At 49.6% G+C, this 25,226-nt stretch overlaps 1 protein-coding gene across 1 annotated transcript; it reads right to left on the reverse strand.

Annotated features, from left to right (window-relative positions):
• On the reverse strand, positions 1-25,197 carry RAB44 (RAB44, member RAS oncogene family). Its single transcript, XM_082664077.1, has 13 exons — positions 24,980-25,197; positions 17,916-18,027; positions 16,043-16,217; positions 14,639-14,785; positions 13,885-13,975; positions 13,385-13,480; positions 11,200-11,387; positions 9,119-10,581; positions 5,738-5,819; positions 4,570-4,684; positions 3,392-3,493; positions 1,759-1,835; positions 1-283 (listed from the first exon to the last, which is right to left on the reverse strand). Exons 1-13 carry the CDS (start codon positions 25,184-25,186, stop codon positions 193-195), a joined length of 2,946 nt encoding a protein of 981 aa, XP_082520203.1. The 5' UTR covers positions 25,187-25,197; the 3' UTR covers positions 1-192.
• Positions 25,198-25,226: the final 29 nt, after the last annotated feature.

Below are 25,226 nucleotides of genomic sequence, written 5' to 3' on the forward strand. Positions count from 1 at the left end.
AAAGTCCTTTGGAGTACAAAGGGCAGCATTAGTGCAGCCACTCCCCTGGGATCCAAATCCTGACCCGAGGAGGATTTTCCTGAACTTCCAAGCTGGCTGTCTCTGTCATTGCTGTGTCCAGGCAGGTGGGACAGGACCCAAGGAACAGGAAACCCAGGGAGGTGGCCCGCCTACCCTGGCCAGGCCAGGTGCTCAGGAGCAGCAGCCAGCTCTCTTGGGTGGCCTCTCGGGGGCCACCTCCACCAGTGAGCCCTTCAGGCGGTCTTCTTGCATCTTGAGTGACCTGCGTGAAGATGCCTGGGCATCAGTCCTCTCTCTCACCTCCCAGGGGCAGCAGGGAGGGGCCCAGGGGTGCAGCTGCGGGGCTGCCCCCCCGAGCTTCCTCTCTCCCAGCTGCTGTGCCCCTGTCCTGCGTTCCACATGGCACCAGAAAAATGGGGCCACGGAGACTTCGGCCTCCTGTCTCTTTTCTGGCATTCTCTGTAGCCTACTGTGTGCCAGGCGCAAGGGACTCTGATTATGACAATGAAGCCATCATGTCCTTGCCTTGAGTAGTGAGAGAGACAGAGAGGGGAAGGGGCGATCAGGACCCAGGAATGGGGAGGCACACAGAGGGACTTCACACCAGGTCCTGGAGGGATTTAGGGAACAAGGAGGCAGAGATGGAGCTGAGACTGAGCAGTGGACAAGGGTTCACTAGCAGAAAAGAGGGAAGGGTGTGTTCTAGGCAGAGGGCAAAAGCTCAGCGTCGAGCGAGAGCTTGGGGGTTGGGGAAGCAAAGCCCCTTCGTTCATTCATTTATTCACAATATATTTACTGTGTGCCTGGCTCTGTCCTAAATCACAGAGCCTAAGGACTAAATGGCCAGAAAGAAGCCTTGGAGGCAGCAGGGATTCAGGGCTCTGCCGGCCAGGAAGCCACATTCAGGAACTTGGGCTTTTATCCTAAAGCAAAGGGAAGCCACTGAGCAGTTTCCTGTCGGAGGGATCTGGCGTGATCAGGATTGAAGTTTAGCAAGCTCACTCTAGCTGCTTTGTCAGAGAAGGGGCCCAGAGATCATCTGGTCTAATACCCCTCCCCCCTCACTCACTTCATTCATTTATTGAACACCTAGTATGTGCCAGGCCCCAGGAGGAGGGGCTGAACAAAACAGACATGACCCTGCCCTCCTGGAGCTACAGCCTGGTAGGGAAGGCAGGCAGCAAAAAGAAAACAGACAAATGCATGTGTAGCTACAGTTTGTCAAGAGGGGCTTTTTTGTTTTTTTTTCAAGAAGGGCTTTGAAGGACACAGAGAAGGTAATCATAGCGGTGGGAGGGGGTGTGGTCAGGGAGGGTCCCTCTGAGCGGCTGAAGCTTATGGGGGGGGGGCGCAGGCAGGGAGATGGCACTGGAGCCAATACAGGCCACTGAGAGGCATTTTGATTTTACTCTAAATGCACTGCATTATTATTACTATTTTTTTGCCGCACCGCTTGGCTTGTGGGATTTTAGTTCCCCAACCAGGGATCAAACCCGGCCCCTCGGCCACTGCACCAAGGCTCAGAGAGGGGACGGGAGATTTCCCAGAGGTGATGCAGCTAACAGGACTGGTAGAATTGGAGTGAGGAGACTCCGTGCAATGTTCTCTCTCCTTCCCCAGACTCCTGAGCCCTGTGCTTTCACAGGTGCTTCCTCAGAATGGGCCTTCCCCTCCCACATGAGTCAGCTGAAGGCTGTCCAGAAGATTCTGGGTGGGAAGCAGCAGGGCGGCACTCACCGGGCCAGGTTCACCACAGGCTCCAGGATGTTGTGACCCAGGGCAGCACTGCACTCTCCAAAGGAGACCCCCAGTTCCTGCAGCCAGACAGATAGGGGTACAGGTGCCATGGGGGAGACCACTGAGAGTCTAGGTGGCAGTGCCCACCACCAAAGACCTGATCATCAGACAGAGTCCCACCCAGTACACCCCCAGGCAACCCCAACCGGTGAGGCAGCCCATCTCCGTCTCCTTGTGGCCCATGGCCCCCAGCCTTGCCCCTCTGCCCACTGTCTCTCCACCCTGGCTGGACAAGGTATCAACGATGCCACCTAGAAAACTCCACAGCATTCAAAGTGATGGTGGGAAGTCTGTGTCCCAACTTGGAGAAGTGTCCTTGGGGACATTTTTAAGTCATTAGTTCTATGTATTTTTAATTTTAAAAATATTTAATTGGGGGAAATATTTGAAAATATAGCTTAAAAAAGTAGAAATACAAAATATAAAACACTCCTGTTAGTGTTTGAGTATATATTTCCATTGTGTTTTATATAACCCTTTTATTGGGGGGTGAGGGGGTGGGCTAAACGTCGTTATACTTTAGGTTAAACATATGAAAGTGCTGTTTTGATAGACACCAAACAGTCAAATATCAGATTTGACTGATTCAACCTAACCTATACCCAGAGATGCAGCTGCTTTTCTGACTTCACGTTATATTGTAAGCATTTCCTCCACACCCTTAAATATTTTTTAGAACAGGATTCTTAATGGCAAATGCTAGCCTCTCACATGAAGCTCCACAAATAACCACCAAAGGTTTGCTCTTATAAATAACACTGTAAAGAATATCCTCATACAAATGTTCAATTATACATAATACACGGGTATCCAGTATGTCATTCTCTTAAGAATTATTATTTCTGACTCTTTCCTTAGGATAAATTGCTAGAGGAGGAATTACTGTGTCAAGGAGATGAGCTACTACTTTTTTTTTTTTTTTTTTTTTTAGCTACTACTTTTAAGAGGAAAAATTTCCCACCAACCAGGAGTCACAATGATGACCTCATGATCAGGAGAAATGAGAGAAGAAACAGGAAGGAAATACGATATGGAAATGCCAAGAGGGGTGGTGTCAGAGGTAGGGCAGGGAGCGAGAGTCTTTGTTCCACCTTTATTATTCTCCAGATTTTCTGGAATGTAGTTCAGTTCTATTCATAAATAAATAGTATCCACTGTCCGCTGTCTGGTGACAGGGCTTTTGATGCAATCTTCCCAGGGAAGAATTTGGGTCTTAAGATAGAATAAATTAGAAGGAATGTTATGTTAATTGGAGACCACAGATAAAATTAAGATTTGATTGGGAATTTTAAGTGAAGCTTAAAAAGATTTTGACTCTGAAGATATTTTTAGGTAGGTAGGGACACTATGGGGATTTGCTAATTCAACAGCGAGGTTCAACGTCATGCCCACTGTTACCTTCTCGTGTTTGGGTCTTAGGCCCCGGGTGTGTGGGAGGCTGTTGGTCTTTGATGGAGCAAGGGCAGGAATGGATCCTTCTCTGTGGTATCAGCCAGGGTGACCTATTCATTACCCTCCAGGGAGGGGTCTGCCCAACCCAGGCTGGGGGAGGGGCTGATGCCCAGGTACTCACCTGGGCCAGTTGCTGCCCAGCGTCGGTGGACACTTGCCGATCCTCCTCACAGTCTGTCTTGTTTCCCAAGAGAAGGATGACCACGCTGTCAGACACTGCATCCTGTGCACAGAACATCTTCCCTCAGCAACACATGTTGAGTGCCTGCTGTGTGCCAGGCCCTGGGTAGATTTGGCCATACTCTCCAGGAAGCTGACTGTGTGCCACTTCCCTCCACACATGCCCACCTTTCCATATCACACCCACTCCACACTCTTCCCACCTCTGACACTTTCCCTTCCATCTGCAGTGAACCTCTCTGCCTGCAAACATGTCACCCACTTTCCAAGGCCAACCTCAAAGTCACCTCCCCCAGGAAGCCTTCCTAGATTGCTCCTGTCCATGCTCCTCTTTCCTGCCTGTATTGAGCAGCCCAGCATTTGACTATGCAGGCTGCCTTGGCTCATCTCCTAATTGTTTCATGGATAATAATAATAATAATAGCTTCTGTTTACTGAGAGTTTACTGTATACCAGGTGCTGTGCTGAAAGCAGTTATATCAGTTAATCCTCACAACTGCTCTATGAGAAAAGTTGGGAAATTGAAGTTCAGAGAGTTTAAGTCACTTCTCCAAGGTCACAGAGTTGGGATGGGATAGTTGGGATACAAACCCAGGTCTTACCAGAACCCAGAACCCAGCTCCCCTCATGTATCACCTTATCCTGCTTCTCTTGCATCTCTTCAACTAGACTAGAAACTTCTAGAGAGAAGACAACATGTCTTTCTTCATACCCCTCTTCTGTGCTAGCACATACTGCAGAATTTCAGCATGTATACATACAGCAAGTAAGTACGTGGGGGAAAGAACTAGAGATGTGTGAACAGAGGAATGATTACCTAGAGTGGCACTAGACTTGCATTATCCCCAGGTGTTAAGAAGACATCACAGAGCTTCTGTATATAGGAAAAAATGGTCATAGGATAAAGGAAAGAGTTTGTTTTGGAGGCCGTACTATGTGGTTGTAGTTTCTTTGTACTACTGTGTTCCCAGCCCATCCAGCCACATACCCTCAGTAGATTATGTCACCCATATGTTTGCTGTGTCATTTGTAATCCTGGGAGAAAAGAGGGAGTGGAAAGGATACAGCTTCCCTCTTGACTTCACACACTGGGGCCAACCCCAGCAGCCATCAACTCACCTGGAGACAGTCCAGCCAGTAGCGCACATGGGCAAAGCTCTCCTGGGAGGTGACGTCATACATGAGCACCACTCCATCAGCCTTGCGGAGCAGCTGCCGCGTCATGCTGTGGTACCTACCCAGAGAGTCCGCATCAGGCCATGCCAGGCGGCCTGACCCCAAGCCCTGACCTCTCTAGGCCTCAGCCACTCCATCTGCTTCTAATTGCTTCCCAAAGAGAACGTGCATGTATTTTCCTTCTTACAGTGTGCTTATTGTTAATAGGTAACAGTCCTCGTGGCTCAAATTTCAGAAGGTACCAAAGGGCACCCCGTGAAAAGTCTCTCTCAGCCAACCCCACCCTCATCCTGCAGCCACCCCCAGAGGCAGCCAGAGTTCCCCATTTTTTTTTTTTTTGATAGCAAGAAGTTTATTTTACCCATTTCTTAAATAGTTTCCCAGAGGTATTATATATATATATTGATACATAAATGTATATGTACACACACACACATATACCCATATACATACTGTTTAAACAAATACAGTGTAAAACACTGTACCTATTAATATTCAGTATTCTGTACTTTGTTTTATCCACATAATAAAATGTCTTGAAGATATTTCCCTATTGGTACATAAAGAGGGTCCTCCATCTTTTTTGTGTTCATAATATTCTATTGTGTGGAGAGACTCTAATATATTTAACTGGTCCATTACTGATGGTGTTTAGTTTGTTTCCAATGTTTCATAATATATACAGTGTTGCTATGAACAGTCTTGGTCCCTTTGATATTATAGTCATGTATGAGTTTATCAATAGAATGAATTTCTAGAAGTAGAACTTCTGGGTCACAGAAGATGTGCCTTTTCAGTTTTGATCACTACGGCTTAACCAGAAAGTGAAAAGCCAGCGTTTTCAGAAGGACAAGCGATTGGGTGGCTGTCCTCTGTTGGGATGGCCATCACAGGTGCCCTGCCATGCTGAGGGGAACTCTGGGTCTGCTGTCCTGTCTCCTGCATGGGATCTGGACTCATCTCTCCATCCCTGACCTCCTGAATCATCAGGGGTAGAAGCTGCATTTGCACTTGGTTGCCTCTTAGCCCATATTGGACTCCTCAGGGTCGGGGTTGCACTCCACTCCTCTGCAGCCCAGACTCAGCCACTAATGTCGACAGTGCTCGTTACCTCTCCTGGCCAGCTGTGTCCCAGAGCTGCAGCACAAAGCGCTTGTTGTCCACCAGCAGGTTTATGACCCGAAAATCCACTCCTAGGACACACAGAGGAGAGTCAAGCTTACTTGACTTCAAGTTACCATCCCAGACTTGCAGCTGAGGCCTGCCTGAATACATACCTGTCCCCAGTACCAGCCAGGGTGGGATGGGAACCTCCAGCTGCTGGGGTTCCCTTTTGCTCTCCAAATCCCATCCATACTTGAGGGCCCACATCCTCTATGAAGCCTTCCCTGACCACGCAGCTCCCACTGCACTCCCGCCCTGAGAGTTGGCCAGCGTGAGGCACCTTGCATTGTTTTTACCTCTACAAAAAAAATCTGTCTTCTCAACTGCACGGCAGTGTTTATTCCTCAGGCTACTCAGGAAAATCAGTTTTGTTAATTTATTTTTTATAATACTTCTTGTTTCATTCCTAATTATTGCATGTATCTTCCCCCTTTACCCAGACAGCAGCCTGGGAGGGTGGAAGGAATGTTGGCTTCAAGGATGACCAGTTGGGCCGTGAGTTGTCCACCTTCTGCTGCTATACTGGCTGTGTGACCTCAGGCAAGTCACTTCACCTCTCTGAGCCTTCCTTCCTCATCTGCAAGGTGGCAATTTAAAAAGACCCACATCACTGGGTGGTTGGGAGGATTAAATGACTTATGTCCAAGGTTCAGCCTAATTTCTAGGGGGTGCTTAGGAGGTGGTAATTTTTATTATCACTATGAATTCTCATCTCCCTGAGCCCCAGCTCCTCAAATTTCACAGACCCACCCTTCCCTGTGTCATGGTTCTAGACACCTCCTGTGCCTGGAAATATGGTAGTAACAGTGAAGTCCCAGGGAGGTTTGGAATCTTTGGGGAGCACCTTCCAGCCAACCTCCACTTCCCAGGGACACCAGGCCGGGTGGGGCTGATAGAGAGGGGCTGCTTTGTCCATGCTGAGCCCACTGCAGGGCCCAGACCAGCTCCGGAAAGGGGCATCTCCTCATATTATCCCTGAGCTGGTAAGACCTTCCTCAAGGTCTAGGTCTCTCATGCAGCCCCCAGAAGCAACTGCTGCTGTCCCTGGTGGTGACTGAAGCCACAGACCATCCCCCACACCCATGCTCTCCACAGGAAACTGGGAGAAGTGGCAGATGGGAGCCCTGACCTCAGCAAAATGCTGAAGCAAAAGTCTGTCTGTAGCATCCACTTCTCTTTTTTTTGGCCGCACCACGTTGCATACGGGATGCAGGATCTTAGTTCCCGACTAGGGATCGAACCCGTGTCCCCTGCAATGGAAGCGCAGCGTCCCTTAACTGCCAGGGAAGTCCCTCCATTTCTCCTTACTGCCCCCTTTCCTCCAGGTCTAAGGAAGCCCAGGGTCTGCAGGAGCTTCTGAGGTTATCCAATCCCACCCCCCGTGATGATATCCAGCCTCTGCTTAAATACCCACTGTGTGATCTATTGAGCAACCCTAACCCTAACTAAACCCTTGCATTTAGTAACTTTACTCCCACTTTCCACCTCCCTGCCCATCACCCTCCTCAATCCACCCATGTATCCCCGCACCCTCCCCGAAACATGTTACAACTTAACCACAAAAACTGTTAGAAATATAATGTTTTCAGCTTCCCAAGGAATCTGCTGTTTTACATGAACAACCCCAGGGAGAGGGCAAGGCTGAACCCATAAGAGGGTAAAACTTCTGGAGTGGGGGCGTGTGCTTTGAAGGCAGGTGGCCCTGGGTATGAACTTTGGGGCCCAGGTAGGGCAAGAAATTTAACTGGGTCTTCAATTCTTTGTCCTCCTCATCTGTAAAATGGGGGCAGATACAGAGAAGCCTCAAAAAAATGCACAATCAGCTATAATTTGATGGGCTCTGGCTCTGGCTCTGGTCCTCCACCAGCCCTGTTCTCAAATGGAGGCAGGTGAGAAAGGGGGGTGGGAATGGAGCAGGGTGATGCTGAGTGGGGAAATGTTTATGGCTGAGGAAGCTGGAATCATCCCCAATGATAGTTAAACCAGATGGATGACAGCCACCAAGGGCACCAACCCACAGCTAGCAGTGGGACAGATTTGGATCACACACCTGGATCTCAGGTCCTCCCAGCTGGCTAGCAGTGCATGCAAAGTTGCCTTGTCTTTTTACAGTTATGCAATCTGTATTTTTCTCTACTGAATTTTGTGGAAACTTCTTACCACATAATAATGGGAGAGGCTCAATCACAGGGAGGGCTGATGTAAGGAATAAGGCGTGTATGCCTGGTGCATTGTAGGTGGTCAGTAACCCGTAGCTTAGGTGAGATTAAGGATGGTGGCCTTGCAGACCCTGTGACCCTGTTCAACATCAGACCAGGCCTCCTATGGGTCCCCTTTTCCTGACAAGTCTGCATTTTTAATTGGCAGAGAAAATTTCAAGAACTTGTCCTGGAGGGCATCTCTTACATAAAGTTTGAGAACTTTATCCACTGGTCTAGCACTGATCCCCATCAGCACACACGCTGGTGGGACACAAAGACGTGGACCATTCCGACTTTGCTCCTAAGCTGGCTGTTCCCACAGCTCTTTTCTGTGGCTCTATGCAATGTTCAAGTGGCCACATATCCCAATATTTTTAGAGAGAGGAGGCTTTGTGCTATGGGACATTTCATTTGCAAAAGCCACTGAATTAGACATTATCAAAAATTTACTTATAATAATAACCATAAAAATAACTAATATTGAGCACTTAATACATGCCAGATATTATTCCGAGAACTTGGTATGTATTAACTGAACTAATTCTCACAGCCCCTCTATGAGGTCAGCACTACTGTTGCCCCCATTATGCTCAGAGGGGTTAAATAATTTGCTCAAGTTCATACCACTAGTAAGTGGCAGAGCCGGGTTTTGAGCTCAGGGACCTGTGTTCCTAACTTACCCCACTCTACAAATACATTCTGCGTAAAATATTCAACTTGCCAAAGGCCACTTCCTGCCACAGTCTGGCTGACTGGCCTAGGGTTGGTCCTGAGCAAATTCAAGCAGCAGGGACCCTGCGGTGGCCTGCCCAGGGGCCACGTGGCGGGAGACCTGCTTATTTTCACCATCAGCCAGTGCTGGCAGCTAAATTGCAGGGTGCTTTGTTGATGTGGCAATTATTAGCTAATCAGATCAATGCAGAAAAAGCCAATTACCTGTAATTAGAGATGATTAGTAAAATAGCCAGATTATGCCCATATAAAATAATGTCTAATGCAGGGCCTGTGGTGAGGGCAGAACCTACAGCTTCCTCAGGGATGGCTTGCTCTGGGCCTGCTCCAGCTCTTCAGCCTGGTCCCCCAGGTCTCCCCTCCCTCCTCTGCCGCCCTCCCCAGGTGGCCCTTACCCACAGTAGCTGTCAGCCCAGTGGCGAAGGTGTTCTGGTGCAGCAGGTGCAGGAAGGATGTTTTGCCCACATTCGAGTCTCCCAGGAAGATGATGTGGAAGGCGTAATCAGGATTGGCCAAAGGCTCACTGGCCGTGCAGTCCCCTGGGGATGGGGTCAGCCCAATGCCTCTGGAGTCCATTCCTGGATCTTCAGGACTGTTCTCTGCCCTTGGCTCCCTGGATTGAAGGGGCCCTGGTTCTTCTACTGCGTGAGCGGTTGTAGGTTGGGGCCTGGGCTGGGCTTCCAGCTCAGCCCTGGTGGGGAGGGTTTGTGTGGGCTCCTGGGGCCCTGCTGCATCCCCAGGCTGAGCCCCTGTGTGGGGAGAGCCCCTTGAAGGTGATGGTTTTTCAGGAGCTGGGGCTTGTGCCTCAGCCTGAGCCTGTGCTCTGTCAGGTGGGAGAGGAGCAGGTGGGGAATCGTGCTGGGGGAGTTCCGGGTGCCCAGTTTTCAGGTCATGAGCCTCAACGGACAGCTCTGACCTGAAATCCTGCCCTCCCTGGTCCCCTGCTTTCCTTTCGTCAGCCCTGGGCTCCTCTTCCGGACTCTGGTGGGGTAGGGCAGGCAGCCCTTCAGGCCCAAGGACCTGGCTGTGAGCTTCCTGTAGTCCCCCAGGACAGCCCCCCTGTGCATCTGGGCTCAGCTTGCCCTGCTCCAATCTCTCAGTGAGAACCTGACCCACAGGCTCCAGGCCCTGGGAGGGCTCATCCAGCCCTGCTGTGAGGTCTCCAGCTCCTGAGGACCCCAGCCCTGGCTCAGATCCAGCGGCATGTGGGTCCTGATGGAGGGCCTCTCTCTGCCTGGGTGGCTTGGCTGGGACAGGCCCAGGCCCGGAGCCCTCGTCATCTGGGTACGAGGCCTGGAACTGTTCACTGGGCCCAGCTGGGGCCTGGGGAGGGGGAGAGGTCACATGAGGAGGGGCCCCATCCTCCAAAGGAATGAACACTTTGAGCACAGCTGCCACCAGGCCCCCTGACTCCCCAGCTGGAGCCCCTGGAAGCCCCCAGCGGAAGTGGACCCCAGGGCTAGGCCCTGACTCCTCCTTAGGTTCCAGGCTGGGGGGCTCTCCAGTCTGCTCTGGGCTGATGTCCTGCCCCTCTGGGTTCACTCCTTTCTCTTCCTCAGTCCCGGAAGGCACCCCAGGGGGGCTTCCTGGAGACCCATCTGGATCTGAAGGTGGCTCCTGACCAAAGAGAGAAGCACGCGGCTCCGGGATGGAGATCTGCCTGACCGCTTGGGGTGTCCGGGGGCCTGAGGAGGCTCTCGGAGCTGGGGGTGGGCTCCTGGGGAGCTGCAGGGCACTGAGGCGGGTGCTGCTGAAGCTGCTGAGGAGCTGGTCCCAGTCATCGCTGTCCCCAGTCAGTCCAGGCAGGGGAGCCTCCTCAGAGGAGACTGAGGCCTTCTCCTCACCTGCTCTGGGGACACTAGAAAGGGTGCGGGAAGCTAAGGTCAGGGGAGGGGCGCGTAGAGGTCACACCTACACTGTCGGCATCCATCACCACTAGGCGCGCACCTCACCGCTAGTCCTTCCTCCCAGTCTTCCCTTTGGCAGTGCTTCTGTCCTGGCACACACTCCCTACCCTTCCCCACCTCCAATCCTGCTCATCCTTCCAGGCCTATATGGAGCCTCACCTCCTCCAGGAAGCCTTCCCTACTCTTCTGGCCCATCCCACTCCTCTGACCTGTAACGAGTAGAGTGGGTGCTGTATCCACCAAGGATCCAGCACTGCACTAGCCTGTGTGTGTGTGCATCTCTGTGTGTGTGTGTGTGTGTGTGTGTGTGTGTGTGTGTGTGTGTGTGTGTGAATCCCAGCTGTGTGATTCATATGTCATGTGTGTCTGGGCACATGACTTTCCCCCGTCTGTCTCCTCGTCTGAGAAATGGGCATGATAATCCTAGCCTGGCAGGGCTGTTGTGAGGTTTAAGGAGGGAGTCTGTGTGCTCTGGGCACTGAGCAGAGCCTCAGAGAACTCAGAGCCGCCCTCCCCTCTTCCAGGAAGCCCCTGGTCTCCAGCCCAGCCCAGGGGTGGCAGCTACTTGCCTCGGTTCCTCCTCCATCTGCCAGGACACACGGCCCTTGGTGGCGTTCAGGTGCTCCCTGGTCACCTGCAGCTGCCCCCGCACCTCTTCCAGCCTCCCAGCCAGGTCACGCTGGGCCTCCCGAAGCTGCTGGTTCTCCGAGCTGGCCTCCTGGTGTGTGCTGCTGAGGCAGTAGAGCTGGGCCTCCAGCTGCAGGAGGTGGAGGGTGAGGAGGAGGGAAGCCCAGGTGCCCTTCAGGGGAACAAACAGCCTCCCAAGGCCACCGTGGGGCACAGACTCCAGGCTCCTGGACACCCAGCTTAAAACATAGGATTGGGGCGGGGGGCGGCTGTTACCCCCTCACTGGCCTAATTAGCTCCATTACCTCCCACCCGGGAGAGACATTGGAATTTGGGGGATGGGGAAGAGAGAGGGAAGTGTGTAAGAAACACACACTGCCAGCACCGCAAGGGCCTGAAGCATACATGGGATCACACCCTCCTCCGCTCAGCGTTCTGCAGTGGCTGCTCCTCTCTGAGCGCATCTGGTCTGCAGGTAGCTCCTGATCCAACAGCAGGTCACAAGACTGGGAGATGGAGAGCTTCTTGACCATGCCGTATGGAAGGTAAAGGCCTCACGATAGCCTCCAAGGCCTTGCACAGTCTCCCCCCCCAACCCCACCTCTGTTACATCTCTGACCTTCTCTCCCACTACCACCTCCTCCCCCACCTGCTCCCTCAGTCTGTTCCAGCCCACAGGTCTCTTTGCTGGTCCTTGAACATTCACAGCACATCATACCCACCTCAGGGCCTTTGCACTTGCTATTCCCTCTGCCTGGACTGCTCTTCCCCCAGATACCACATGGTCCACTCCTCACCTCCTTCAGGTCTTTCCTCCAAGTCATCATCTTAATGAGGCCTTCCTTGACTCCCCTATCAAAACCCTTCTGTCCCCCTGCCCTGCTTTACTTTATTCTCCTTAGCACTTTCACTATCTAATATGTTATAGATTTTACTTGCTTATTTAGTTTATCATCTCTCTCTCTGACTAGACAATAACTCTACGGACAGGAGTTATTTGTGTCTATTATGTTCCTCAGAACCTAGAACAGTGCCTGGCACATAGTGGTTGCACCATAAATAGTTGTTGGGTGAAGGAATGAATAGCCTTGGGGGGAGAGGCTTCACATCCACAGGGGACAGGACAAAATGGTCCCATGTGGAAAGTCTAACCTCTTCCCTTGGCAGAAGGGGCCCGCCTCAGTTTCCAAGGAGCAGCTACTGCAGAGGCACCTGGGAAATCAACCCATGTCAGGAGGGTGAGACCAGGTAGCAGGACCAGCCAAGGCAACAGTGGGGAAGACTGGGAACCTGGTCCAGTGCTGAAAGAATGCAGGTTGTCCTGGTTACAACAGATGGTGATTTTACTAAGGTCAGTGGTCTGAAAGTTGAGGAGGGAGGAGACAATGGGGCAGGGTCTCACACCCAAAGGCTTAGCACAATGCCAACTGGAAGTGACTATAGGTTATGAGACCTGAGGTGTTGGGGTAGCAGGTATTCTGACCAGGAAGCTAGGTCAGGTTCAGCGACAGTAACAACTGTGATATGTAAAGCACCTACTACCAGCCAGGCACCGTCTTAGGCCCTCAAATACAGTATCTCTCATCATCACAGCAGCCTTCTAAGGCAAAAGTTCTGATCTCCATTTCTCTGATAAGGAAACCAGGGGTCAGAGAGGTTAAAAACCTGCCCAAGGTCACTCAGCTGACAATGGAGATGGAAGTTGAATACCACCCTATCACCAAGCTTCTCCAATGCTGAGACTTTGTATTTGCCCAGTGCTTTCCTGTTTCAAAATGCTTTCCCATTTATTACCTCATTTGACACAACTAGCTGGGGAGATGCAGTAGATGTGGCTATTCCCATTTTACAGATGGAGAAACTAAGGCCAGGGCAAGCAAAATTATTTCCTCGGATTTGCATGGTTTTTAATTGGAACAGCAGGAATTTGAACCTGGACCTTCTGACTCATGTCCCAGTACTTCCACTGCAGTACCCAGCCTCATCTCAGAAAAAGGCCAGAGACATCGCTTTCCTAGGGGCCAGCTCTGATGCAGGAGCCCAATGAGCCCAGGGAACCCTCAGGAGATGGGTGTCAGGGTCTGTGAATCATCAGAAATTGGGCTCCCGGGGAAACCCGTCACTCACCTCCTTCTGGCCCTCAGTCAGGCGCTGCACCGCGCGTTCCTTGGCCTCCAGAACCTCCTGCATCTGGGAGCTGAGGGCCAGGCCCCGGGCGTCGCTCTGGGGAGCAGAAAGGTCTCAGCCCCTGTATTGCCGAATCTAAGACCCAGCTGGGCTGGGCTGGCTCTCCCCACACTTCACCTCCACCCAGGCCTAGGGTGCAGGGTCCAGGATGTCTCAACAAGGAGGGGTCTAGGACAGCTGCCCTGGCTCAGGCAATAGGAGACAGAAACCCAGAGAGCAGGAGTGGCTCCGGGAGACACGCGAGACCTGGCAGAGGTGAGCAGGGGGCCCAGGCTCAACACTCCCCACCCCACCTCTCTGAGGAATACGAGCTCAGGGATGTGAGAAGATCTCCTCCCAGCAGCCTCCTGCTGCCCCACACTGGCCAGTGGCCGGCCCGCTGCTTGGCCAGCAGGGGAGTTCAGGGCCGGGGGAGAGGTTGGCTGTCGCGGAGAGCCTACCTCAGCCTGCAGCTGCTGCTTCTCCTGCCGGATTTGCTGCTCCATCTCCTCATAGAGCTGCTGGACCTCGCGATGGTGGTCAGAGTCCTGCCTGGAAGGGGTGGGGGGTGGGACCAGGCAGCCCATCAGCACCCTGGGACCCTGCTGCTGGCAGAGGTGGTCTGGGCCTGGGTTTGCAGTCTATGCTACTGTCCACCTCACTCTGCCAGCGGTCACTGACCCCCGTCGCCCTGAGAACAGTCATCCCAGTAACAGCTCCTGACATATATGCCCTTGATATTGATCATCTGATCCCGTCATGCCGACTCCCATAACCATCATCAAGATGTTGGTTCCTGTGGCCCTGTCTCATAGTCCCCAAAGCCCCATCCCTCTGTCCCCACTTCCCGCTGTTGCTGTCCTCCTACCCCCATAACTCAGACCCCCTGGCAAGGCTGTGCCCATACCAACCCCAGGATCACCACATGCATTGTAATCTATGTGAGTGGTGACCTGGGGTTAGGTGCCGTAGTGGCCCTGCACCAAGACACACTGACCATTCCCTCTTTGGCTGAAGGCCTAACTCTGTCCTCCCCAGTAGGTCCCCTCTGTCACCCCTTCTTCCAGGTCAGCTCTGCCCGTCTGGCTCCCAAGCCCTGCAGTGGACGCCTGGCCTCCATTCTTTGGAACTGAGAATTCAACTAAGATTCAACTAAGATGTAAAGAGCACCCACTGTGTGCCAACACCGGGCAAGGCACCCCGGCCCCAACTCACTTCCTCAGGGTCAGTTCCAGAACCTCCTTGTCAGTCCGTGCTTCCTGCAGGCGACTGTTCATCTTGGCCAGAAAGCCCTCCAGGTTGCCTGCCAGCTGGGGCTCCTCCTGCTGCAGCTTCTTCCATAGCTGCCAGATTTCCGCCTGCCTGGGAGGGGAGGATAGCCAGAGATTAGACACGGGGCGGGACCAGGAGGCAGGGGGAGCCCCACTCCTCGGTTTTAATGGCAACACTCCAAGAGACTTGGGCACCTGGGCCACGAAAATCTATTTACACCCTACAAGGTGAAGCTCAAATGCCACCTCCCCCAGGAACCTTTCCCAGTTGTGCCCTTTCCCTTCGTGAATCCCCACAACACTTTGTCTCTCTATGGTTTGGTGATTAATTGTGGGGTGGGGGAACTTGAGAGTCCGATGGCCCAGGGCTTCCATCTGTCTTCTCTCCTCTCCCACTCTAGCTGTGTGACCTTTAGCAAGTCCCATGCCCTCTCTGAACTTATTTGTAAAACGGCCACTGGAGAATGAGACACACCCAGTGAAAGCACCGGCTTGGGGTCTGGCACCCAGTTGGCACTCAGTAAATGCTGCTTTCACATGGATTTAACTAAGTCATGAAGACAGATGCCTGAGGGCTGAGCCCAGGGCAAAGCTGCCAAGTGGGTAAATCACTCCCCACCACACCTGTCCCGCCAGGCTGCACCCCAATCCCACCCTGCCTGCCGCACAACAGCTGCCCCACCCTCTGAGAGCTTGTCCTCACAGAGCCCTGCGGGGCGGGAGAACCTGGGAGAACCTGGGCAGACAGGCGAGGGTGATTCCCTTGCTGGTTCTAACAGACCCAGTGGGACCTGGGGGGTGTGAGAGGGGCATTTCTAGGCAGGAGCCCCTTCTCTAAGCATGAGTGAACGCCAAAAGCCCAGAGCCTGAGGCAGTCTCCAAGCTCTCCTGTCTCCAGTCCTGCCCAACTCAAAGCATCACCATGCCTGAAAAGCATCCCCCATCATACCCCTGGAGGACCCTCTTTTTGGCACCCTCGGGGAGCTTTGTATTTTTAAGAATTGAGTCCCCTTAGGGAGCTGACCCTTCAACTCGCTAATCCTTCTGAGGAGTGACCATGTAGGTCAGGACAGGGAGGGAGAGGTTGAGTGGGATGGACTCCTAGTGGGTAGGCTTTCTCCACACGTGGCTTTAATCCCACAGCAGCTCTTATGCTCACTCTGTGGCCGGGGAAACAGAGGTCGGAGGTTAGGCTACTTGCCCGCAGTCGCACAGCTAACAAGTGGCTAAACCAGGATTTCTGCCCAGCTCTACCTGGTGGCTCCCACTCGACCTTGTGTCCTGGAGAGTCCTCACCCCCACTGACCAGCAGTAGCTCTCCCTGCACCCACAACCATGCTGGCCTTACTCGGGAAGTGAGTGGCTGGCTTCCAGTTGCTCCATGAAGGCAAAGAACGCCTCCTTCTCCTCAGCGTCGGCCTCCTCCTGCACTGGGAAGCTGGTGGCTACAGATCCTCGCTTGAAGGACTGTGGCCTCCTTCTGTGGAGCTTGTGGGTGCTCGGGCTAGAGCCAAAGATGCTCTCTGTGAGACAGAGGGGTGCAGAAGGGAGCAGAGTGGGGCTCGGCTCAGTCCCTTGACCTCCCACCTTGCCTTGCTCCAGTCGTTGGGGAAATCATTATATCTGTGTCAGTCACATTTTACAGGGCCAGTGTCATACATTCCTCACATCAACCTTTGGAGTCTACTCAAGGTAGACACTGTGTCCCTTTTACAGATGAACATCTGAGGTCCAGAGAGGCCAAAAGACTTGCTGGAAGTCACACAGCAGCTCCACGGTGGCCAACACAGTCTTTTCACGCAGTCAAGGGATATTTATTGAGCATCTACTATGTGCTAGGGACAAAATTGGCCAAAATCCCTGCCCTGGTGGAGCTGACAGTCCATGAATGCTGAAAAGGACACTTTTTTTTTTTTTAAGTAGATGTGCCAAGTGAGCTAAAGGAATGAACAGGGTAATTTCCACTGAGAGACTAGATAGAGTCTACTTTAGAGGGGGTGGTCAGGAGTGTCCTGAGGAAGTGACACTGGAACTGAGATGTGACTAACAAGAAGGAACAAGCAATGTGGATTTCTAGGGAAGCATATTCCAGGCTGAGAGAGCAGCACATGCAAATGCCCTGAGGTAAGAGCCAGATTGGCATGCTGGAGGAGGCGAGTGGTATTGAGTGAGCCCAAGAGATTGGAAGGGTCTGGATGGTGCTGGCCTGTAGGCCCTGGGAAGGGGGTTGAATTTTGTTCCATAGACCTTGGGAAGTCCCCAGTATAGTGGGCACAATGGACACAGATGTGAAGATGGCCTCTTGGGGCTACATGGACAAAACGTTCCCTCTGCCCCACTCCCGATTCCAGACCCTCATTTCCCTTCCCTACTCCTGGTTTCTCAATCACCAGAACTGGAGCAACCACCTCCTGGGGCGGCCCCAACCTATAAATGCAGATTCCTGGCCTCCCTTCCTGTTGTCCCCCAAACTCTTGGACACTCAGCAGACCTGAGAACTCCAGATGGCTTTGCAGACTTTAAAAGCTGAACAGTGCTTTTCAGGGTCTCTGCAAGGACACCACTCCTTCCATTCCCTGGGCCAGAAGGTCTTCCCCCATCAAGCTCAGCAGGAATATTGTCCATCTCCGGCTTTGGTGTCATTAGGTCTTTCTGGGCATGTCTTGAGAAGCTGGTGTTGGAGTAACCTTGGCCAGTGAGGGCTAAGGAAGGGCCAGGGAAGCCCCCACCCACTAAACATCACCCTCTGCTGCTCCCTGGGGCCTTGATTTCCTTTAACCAAAGCTAGAATATGACCTTCTTCAGGCAGAAACAAGGCCTGTGGTCTCAAGAACAGGTGGTGCTTAACCTCTTGTTCAAGGGAAAAATTTACTGGGGAGATGACAAGGGAGGTATCAGAAAGCAAGCCTGGAGGCCTCTCTGGAGGAGGGGGATGCTCAGGGGAGCTGCCAGCTAATAAACTGCTCTCTCTGGTGGAAAGGAAGTCAAGTCTCCTGGGCTAGAGTCTTCAGGCTCAGCTCTGCGTCCAACCAACTGCCTTCCCACTCAGGCTAAGTGTTCTCATCTCCACAGAAATCTGTATCATCATCCATGCCCAGAACTGCCCTTGGGCATGTTATGAAGGTCCTGTGATTGGTAGGGAGTCCTGGGGTCTTTCCTGTCTGCCCAGCCTCGCCTCATGCTGGGCACACTCCCCAGAGGCCCTCCCAGGACAGACATACTGAGCCCAGAGCTGAATTCTTCAAGGGAGAGGCGTCCCTTCCGCTCCACATCCACCCAGTCAAAGATCATCCCTGGCTCCTCCTTGCTGTCCAGGAAGCTGAACTTGGCCACCTGCAAGGAAGAGGTAAGTTGGGCACTGTTCCCACTGGGGAGGGCTCTGGGCCACCCTCAGAAAAGAAGAGGGTGTTTGTCTGTAGCCATCTCCACCTCCCCTCTCCCCAGTTTTGGAGTCCCACCGCCAACCTGACCTCAAGGCAGACCCTTGAGGCTCTTGGACCCTATCCAAGGCCGCCCTCTCAGCAGTGCCTTGAACTTCATCCACATCTTTTCCCTTCCTCCATCCAACATCAAAACCTACCTGTTCTGAGTCTCATCCCTTTAGGACTCTAACAAAGGACAGTAGCCAAATCTCCCCAGAATGTGTTTATCAGTCTTCAAAAATTATCTAAAACTGGGCTTCCCTGGTGGCGCAGTGGTTGAGAGTCTGCCCGCCGATGCAGGGGACACAGGTTCGTGCCCTTGTCTGGGAAGATCCCACATGCCGCGGAGCGGCTGGGCCCGTAAGCCATGGCCGCTGAGCCTGTGCGTCCGGAGCCTGTGCTCCGCAACGGGAGAGGCCACAACAGTAAGAGGCCCACGTACCACAAAAAAAAAAAATTATCTAAAACTATTCAGTGATGCAGTATAACAGACTATGTTCTGCATTAAAATATTAATATCTAGTTTAAAATTTTAATTAGAACTTGGAGGACTTCCCTGGTGGTACAGTGGTTGGGAATCCGCCTGCCAATGCAAGGGACACGGGTTTGAGCCCTGGTCCAGGAGGATCCCACATGCCGCGGAACAACTAAGCCCGTGAGCCACAACTACTGAGCCTGCACTCTAGAGCCCATGAGCCACAACTACTGAGCCCGCGTACCACAACTACTGAAGCCCATGCGCCTAGAGCCCGTGCTCCACAAGAGAAGCCACCGCAATGAGAAGCCCACGCACCGCAATGAAGAGTAGCCCCCGCTCACTGCAACTAGAGAAAGCCCACACACAGCAAGAAGACCCAATGCAGCCAAGAATAAAATAAATAAATGAATAAATTGATTTTTTAAAGAAAAACTCAGAATTGCTTGTTCATGTTAAATACAGAATGAATCCTAGATTATTTTTTATTACATATGGGTTAGGATTAGGCTCAGATGCATTCAGCAAAAACAAACTAACAAACGATAACAGAAAAACTCAAATAGCTGAGGCTTAAATAATAAAAGCTGAGATAAGTAATCTGAAGTATTCGGGCCAGGGCTGCTGTGGCAGCTCCACTATGTCTGCAGGGCCTCAGACTTCAAGCTCGAGGCTTAACTGTCCCTCAGTTCCACCCTCTACATGAAGGTGCAAGAAGCCTCCGGAACTCAAAAATCTCTATTCCAGACAACAGGGTGGAAGAAGCAAGAAATAAAGGTGTCCTCCTTTCCTCATATGAAAATAATTCCATCCCACCTTTCCCAGATGCATATATTTTACATAGCTGCAATCATATTATGATGTATATAATGCTGAACCTTTTTCTTATCCATAATTTCTTCATATCCGTAACTCTCATTGAAATTGCTCCTTCATACTCTTGAATGGGTGTTCCAAAAGTACTTAACTTTTCCCCTATTCTTGGACATTTTTTGGCTCTGTTTTCATTTCTATAAATAAAATGCAATGAATACCGAACAGAAAATTATCTAAAACTTGAAAATAAGTACAAAAAGTGGACAGCACATCCTTTCAGTATTCTACAGGGGGACCAAGGCCACCCAAGCATCTTCTAGATTCTGTGAATGTACTTAATTCAACACATGGTACTGATTAGGGGTCCCAGACTAAATGAAGTCACACGTTAACTTGTAGATTTTGTCCAGGAGAGATGTAAATAACTTTTGTCTGACAGAACAGATAACCCCAAAGATTTATGGCCTGTTGTACATTAACCAACTTTAAAAAAATCTATCTCAGCAATCCGATTCTAACATTTCTTTGTTAAATTGTCCAGCTTTTAAAATGCTCTTTCAACCATTCATAACATTTCTCATTAATAAATGAGTTAAATAAAACCTCTGGTATAGACTCATTTTATTTTTGTCCAAGGGTCATGATTTTACCTTTTTGGAAATTCTACTTTGACAGTTTTGGAGGTTCATGGAGATGCCCCCGTGGACTCAGCTGTCAGAACTCAGTAAACTGCATTGCTGGAAAAAGAGCCCCAGATGGACTCTGGGAACCCAGGAACTTTTTTCATTGGCTCTTGAAGGGAATCTCAAGTGTGACAGAACTTTAAGTTTGCTGACTCTGTTTCTCTAGTTTTTACATTTTTGTTTTTACTGATTTTCTGCTTCTGGTTTTGGTGGTAGCCATGATGGGGAATTCCGTTTTATGGACTGACCATTTGGAGATCTCCATGGGATACATGAAGGAGACCTAGTGTCTGTTGGTTGAGAGACAACGGAAAATCTGGTTTGCTAATCCTTTGTTGTTGGTGGTGGTGTGTTTGTTTTTCTAGGTGTGACCTCAAATCGGTTAAGAATTTTGAGCCCGCTGGGGAGGAGAACAGCTCTTTGAAATCTGAACTGGAGAGTTTTTGTTTCTGTGTTTACTTTTGACCTGTGGCTAGGGTTGGAGAAAAGAAGCCCTGTCTGTGTGTCTACATGTCTGTAATTCAGAACGGCCCTTAACTCTCATTGTGAGTGTGAATATTTTTCTGTATCTGGGTATTAATGACTTAGAGTACTACATCTCTCACAGGGGTTCTGTGTGGATTGGTTTGTAGAGACAAATAAGTGTTTATATAAATCTAATGGCCCCCAAAGTCACAGAAAAAAAAAAAAAAAGAAACTGAACTTCTAATGCTTTAAATGTGCTGGACTTAAAAAAAAATCCCTCTTACAAGAAATTGCTAACTCAGAAAACTTTTAAGGAGCCAGATTCAGATAATTAAGGTGAATCTTTGACAAATTAAATTAAATTGGTTTAGGACTTCCCTGGTGGTGCAGTGGTTAAGAATCCACCTGCCAATGCAGGAGACATGGGTTCGAGCCCTGGTCTGGAAGATCCCACATGCCACGGAGCAACTAAGCCCATGCGCCACAACTACTGAGCCTGTGCTCTAGAGCCCACGAGCCACAACAACTGAGCCCGTGTGCCACAACTACAGAAGCCCGGGTGCCTAGAGCCCGTGCTCCACAAGAGAAGCCACCGCAATGAGAAGTCCGCGTACCGCAACGAAGAGTAGACTCTGCTCGCCACAACTAGAGAAAGCCTGTGCGCAGCAGCGAAGACCCAACACGGCCAAATAAATAAATTTGTTTAAAAAAAATCAATCAATCTTGTGAAAGTTTTACTGCCACATGTTATATTAATGCAAAACTAGAATTTGGCTCCATCTCTATTAAAATGATAAATTGGTCTTAGAGCTCTAGGCAAGGGATAAAAAGGGGTGACTATTAATCTTCTGTGTAAGTTGCCCGGAAAACTGATTCCATGTCTCAGCAGAATAATTTTCTCTGCTTTATTTTGGCTTTATTGTGTTCTAATTTTCTTTAAAACAAAAAGCAGAGCCACTTCGCCTATAAAAGAGCTAAATATCCTTGCAATAGTGTTGCCTTCTATGTTTATTTCAAAATGTTTTATTTTATTGTCACTTTGATTAAATAGGAAACCAAGTACTATTTCCCAGAATCCCATGATTCTGCGGGCCTCTCACTGTTGTGGCCTCTCCTGACGCGCAGGCTCAGCAGCCATGGCTCACGGGCCCAGCCGCTCCGCGGCATGTGGGATCTCCCCGGACCGGGGCATGAACCCGTGTCCCCTGCATCGGCAGGCGGACTCTCAACCACTGCGCCACCAGGGAAGCCCAGGATCCCATGATTCTATCTTAATCTAGTGCCCTATCTTCTGTGATGGCTCTTTTGGTTTTGCCTTCCCAACATCAGATCCTAAGTTTAGAAAAAAATAAAATTAAAATGTCAGGATACCTTTCTTTTTATTTATTAAGTACCTCAACACTATTATAAGAGCATCGTGGGAAGAACTGTCAGATCAGAAAAGATATTCAGCCTTTCCTAGGCTAAGTTTACATAGGTAAAACACTCTTAATATAAATATTTCAGAAACTGCATGCTTTAGGGGAAGGCCCTAGAGATTTCTCAATGTCTTTACTATGCAAAATATGTTCTTATCTTCAGGGGAAACACTAATCAAACTCTTATGAAATAGTTATATACCATATCCCAATAGAGCATTTTACTCTCTTCCATTCTGATATTATTAGTTACTGTAATAACTACAGGCTTTCAGTCTCATTACTAAACACATTTCTGCTTTCCTACCCTTGCCTGAAGGCTTGGTTACAAGCTGCAGGGTAGTTTGTGTCTTCCACAAAGCACACACTCAAAGTCTTGTGGAAAAGGACTGTACCAGGTTCTACGAACTATTGATGCTTTACTTGGGTACAGGATTCCAAGCTGGCATTAGCCGACCTTCAGACCGAGCCAGTGGATCACAATTTCTAGGACTCTTTTCAGTCCAGAAGCAGCCAGCTCACTCAAGATCCAGTAGATGAAGAATTAATTACATGGAACTGAATGAATCGTTAAAGGAAATCGAGTTGTGGTTATTTGCTGGGAATATAGTTGATATTATTTTTTTATTGTTTTATTTTTATGGATGTCTGAGGAAATCTTCTCTCTGTCTTCTTGAGCTGTCTCTAACCTTCAGTTTAGGAAATTATGCTTTCATAAACTGAAATTTAACATTTTAAATGGTATCTGAATCTCACTGACCCCCTCCTGATTCAGAAACCAATACTTCAATACTTTTCCTGAATCTCTTTCCTTTCTCTGGCAATATAGTTATTTACACAGTTTCAATAAGAATCTGTCCTCCTTTTTACTGGGATATAGTTGAATAGATCAGTTGTGTAACTGGATGTTGTATTAAAAGATGATTCTCATTTAATCAATTGTGACAAGTCCACTGTAAGGTGCACTTGTCGAAGCAATGCCTGCAAAGCTCTCTCAGGAAGCTGGCCTGGGAACAGGTGATAAGGAAGGTTACTTCTGGGCAGGAGAGGGACCTTAGAAAAATTGGGAACCTCAAGAAGGGAGGAAGTCCCTCACATTTATAGGTGCTGCAGGTGAAAGATGCTAGAGAAAGTTTTATGCTTGGTTTCTATATTAGTAGGGAGGCCAACTTGTTCCAGTTTGCCCAAGACTTTCCCAGTTTCAACACTGAAAGTCCCACATCCCAGGTACCCCTCCAGCCCAGGCAAACTGGGACAGATGGTCACTCTAGGTAGAAGAGCGAATAACAGAGGTTTTAAAAGTCCAACTTAAGATTCCATATGAAAACTTCTGGACAGAAGCTAAAATGGCTCAATACTTCAAAACTCTAGATTTGCAGAGCCCAGTCCAGGAGGTCCACATGCTTTATTTGCTCCCTCACTGCATCTAAGGAAATGATCGAGCCAAATCAACTGGGATCAGACTGTTTTATGTCAAAAATAAAAAACTTTGGAGATTATTTATGATCACAGGAAATTATCTGAAACTTGGAAATAAGGCAAAAAGGTAGACAGCACATCCTTTCAATACCATATGGGGGTAAAGACTACCCAAGTGTTGTCTAGACGAGAGGAATGCACTTAGTTCATCTCATTGTTTACCTTTCATTAAAAGTCCCAGACTTATCGAAGTTACTTGTTAACTTGTAGATTTTGTCCAGGAGAGGTGAAAATAATTTTTGCCTAGTAGTACAGATAACCCCAAAGATTTATGGCCTGTTGGACATTAGCCATTTTTAAAACTGAACTCAGCAAACTTATCCTAACACTCTTCTGTCAAATTGCCTATAAATATTCCAGCTTCTCAAATGGTCCTTGAACCTGTCCTAACATCTTACTGGTTCCCTCACTGATTGATAATAATAATGAATTAGATAGATCTTTGATAAGTATTGATTTTATATTTACTCAAAAGTCTTTTTTTTTTTAACCATTTTGAAAATTATATGTTAACATCAGCCATTTTTATTTTTTTGTGGGCCTGAGGGTGGAATATAAGAAGGGTCAGTTTTGATGGGGGAAGAACAAAGTCTTGAGCATAGAGCAGTATCAGGAGGAGACAACAGGTCCAGTGAGACTCCGGCAGCCCACATAGGACCCTTTGTAGAAAATGAAGAGAAACCAAAAAAAAAAAAAAAAAATCCAGCCAATCTTGGTCTAGCTCACAGCCTAAGATTACTTCTTGGCATGTACAACCTTGGCTGGTCTTCTGTTGCATTGAAGTTTGCAGTCATTGACATTGTTTGATTTCCAGGGCCCTGACTGCTCCCCAAGATAAACTTCCCTGCTCAGTGGGCCTAAAATTATACCATTTGCAATTTAAGAAAAAAAAAAAATGTCATGAAGAACCTAGGGGTAAGACAGGAATAAAGACACAGACCTACTAGAGAATGGACTTGAGGATATGGGGAGGGGGAAGGGTAAGCTGTGACAAAGCGAGAGAGGGGCATGGACATATATACACTACCAAACGTAAGGTAGATAGCTAGTGGGAAGCAGCCGCATAGCACAGGGAGATCAGCTCGGTGCTTTGTGACCACCTGGAGGGGTGGGATAGGGAGGGTGGGAGGGAGGGAGACGCAAGAGGGAAGAGATATGGGAACATATGTATATGTATAACTGATTCACTTTGTTATAAAGCAGAAACTAACACACCATTGTAAAGCAATTATACTCCAATAAAGATGTAAAAAAATTAAAAAAAATAAAAATAATTTATACCATTCTCAAGTTACTTCTTTGGCCTAAAACCTTTCCTTTGTTAATATGCAAATATTTCTGGAAGAGGGTAACACAAAAGGCCTTATCAATCATTTACACATTAGTATGAACAAATTCCTAGCCTTTCCTAAGAGCAAATTTGAGATGAGAGAAAGCGAAAACAGCAGGCAAGCTCTGCTTTCCTGGGATGGGGAGTCTCAGAAGGCTGTGGAAAAGGGATTCAGGGGGATGGGGCCTTGGACTCACCGCCAGATCCTCTCGAGTGACAAAGCCCCTCTCCTTGGCACCACAGTCCTGGAAGAAGCCCTGCAGTTCTGCAGCTGACTGGGAGGACCAGGACTCTGGCTCGGGGGCCACAGAGGCATCCTGGCCATCAGCTGGCTCTCGCATCTGCCGCCGGCGGCTGGAGCCTAGCTTCCGGCTCTTTCGGGGCACTCTCTGTCCACTCTCCATGGTGCTTTGGCCTGGGGACAGAGAGGTGAGGGGACACTGG

This window comes from Grampus griseus (genome assembly GCF_964374135.1).
Source record: "Grampus griseus genome assembly, chromosome: 10".
Taxonomy (NCBI): Eukaryota; Metazoa; Chordata; class Mammalia; order Artiodactyla; family Delphinidae; genus Grampus; species Grampus griseus.

Excerpts from the sequence above, each read along its gene's own strand:
- RAB44 (XM_082664077.1), bottom strand. The coding sequence starts at position 25,186 with ATGGAGAGTGGACAGAGAGTGCCCCGAAAGAGCCGGAAGCTAGGCTCC. Across the intron at positions 13,976-14,638 it reads CTGGAACTGACCCTGAGGAA|GCAGGACTCTGACCACCATC; the intron begins GTGAGTTGGGGC and ends CACCCCTTCCAG. Across the intron at positions 5,820-9,118 it reads TGGGCTGACAGCTACTGTGG|GAGTGGATTTTCGGGTCATA; the intron begins GTAAGGGCCACC and ends TGTGTGTCCTAG.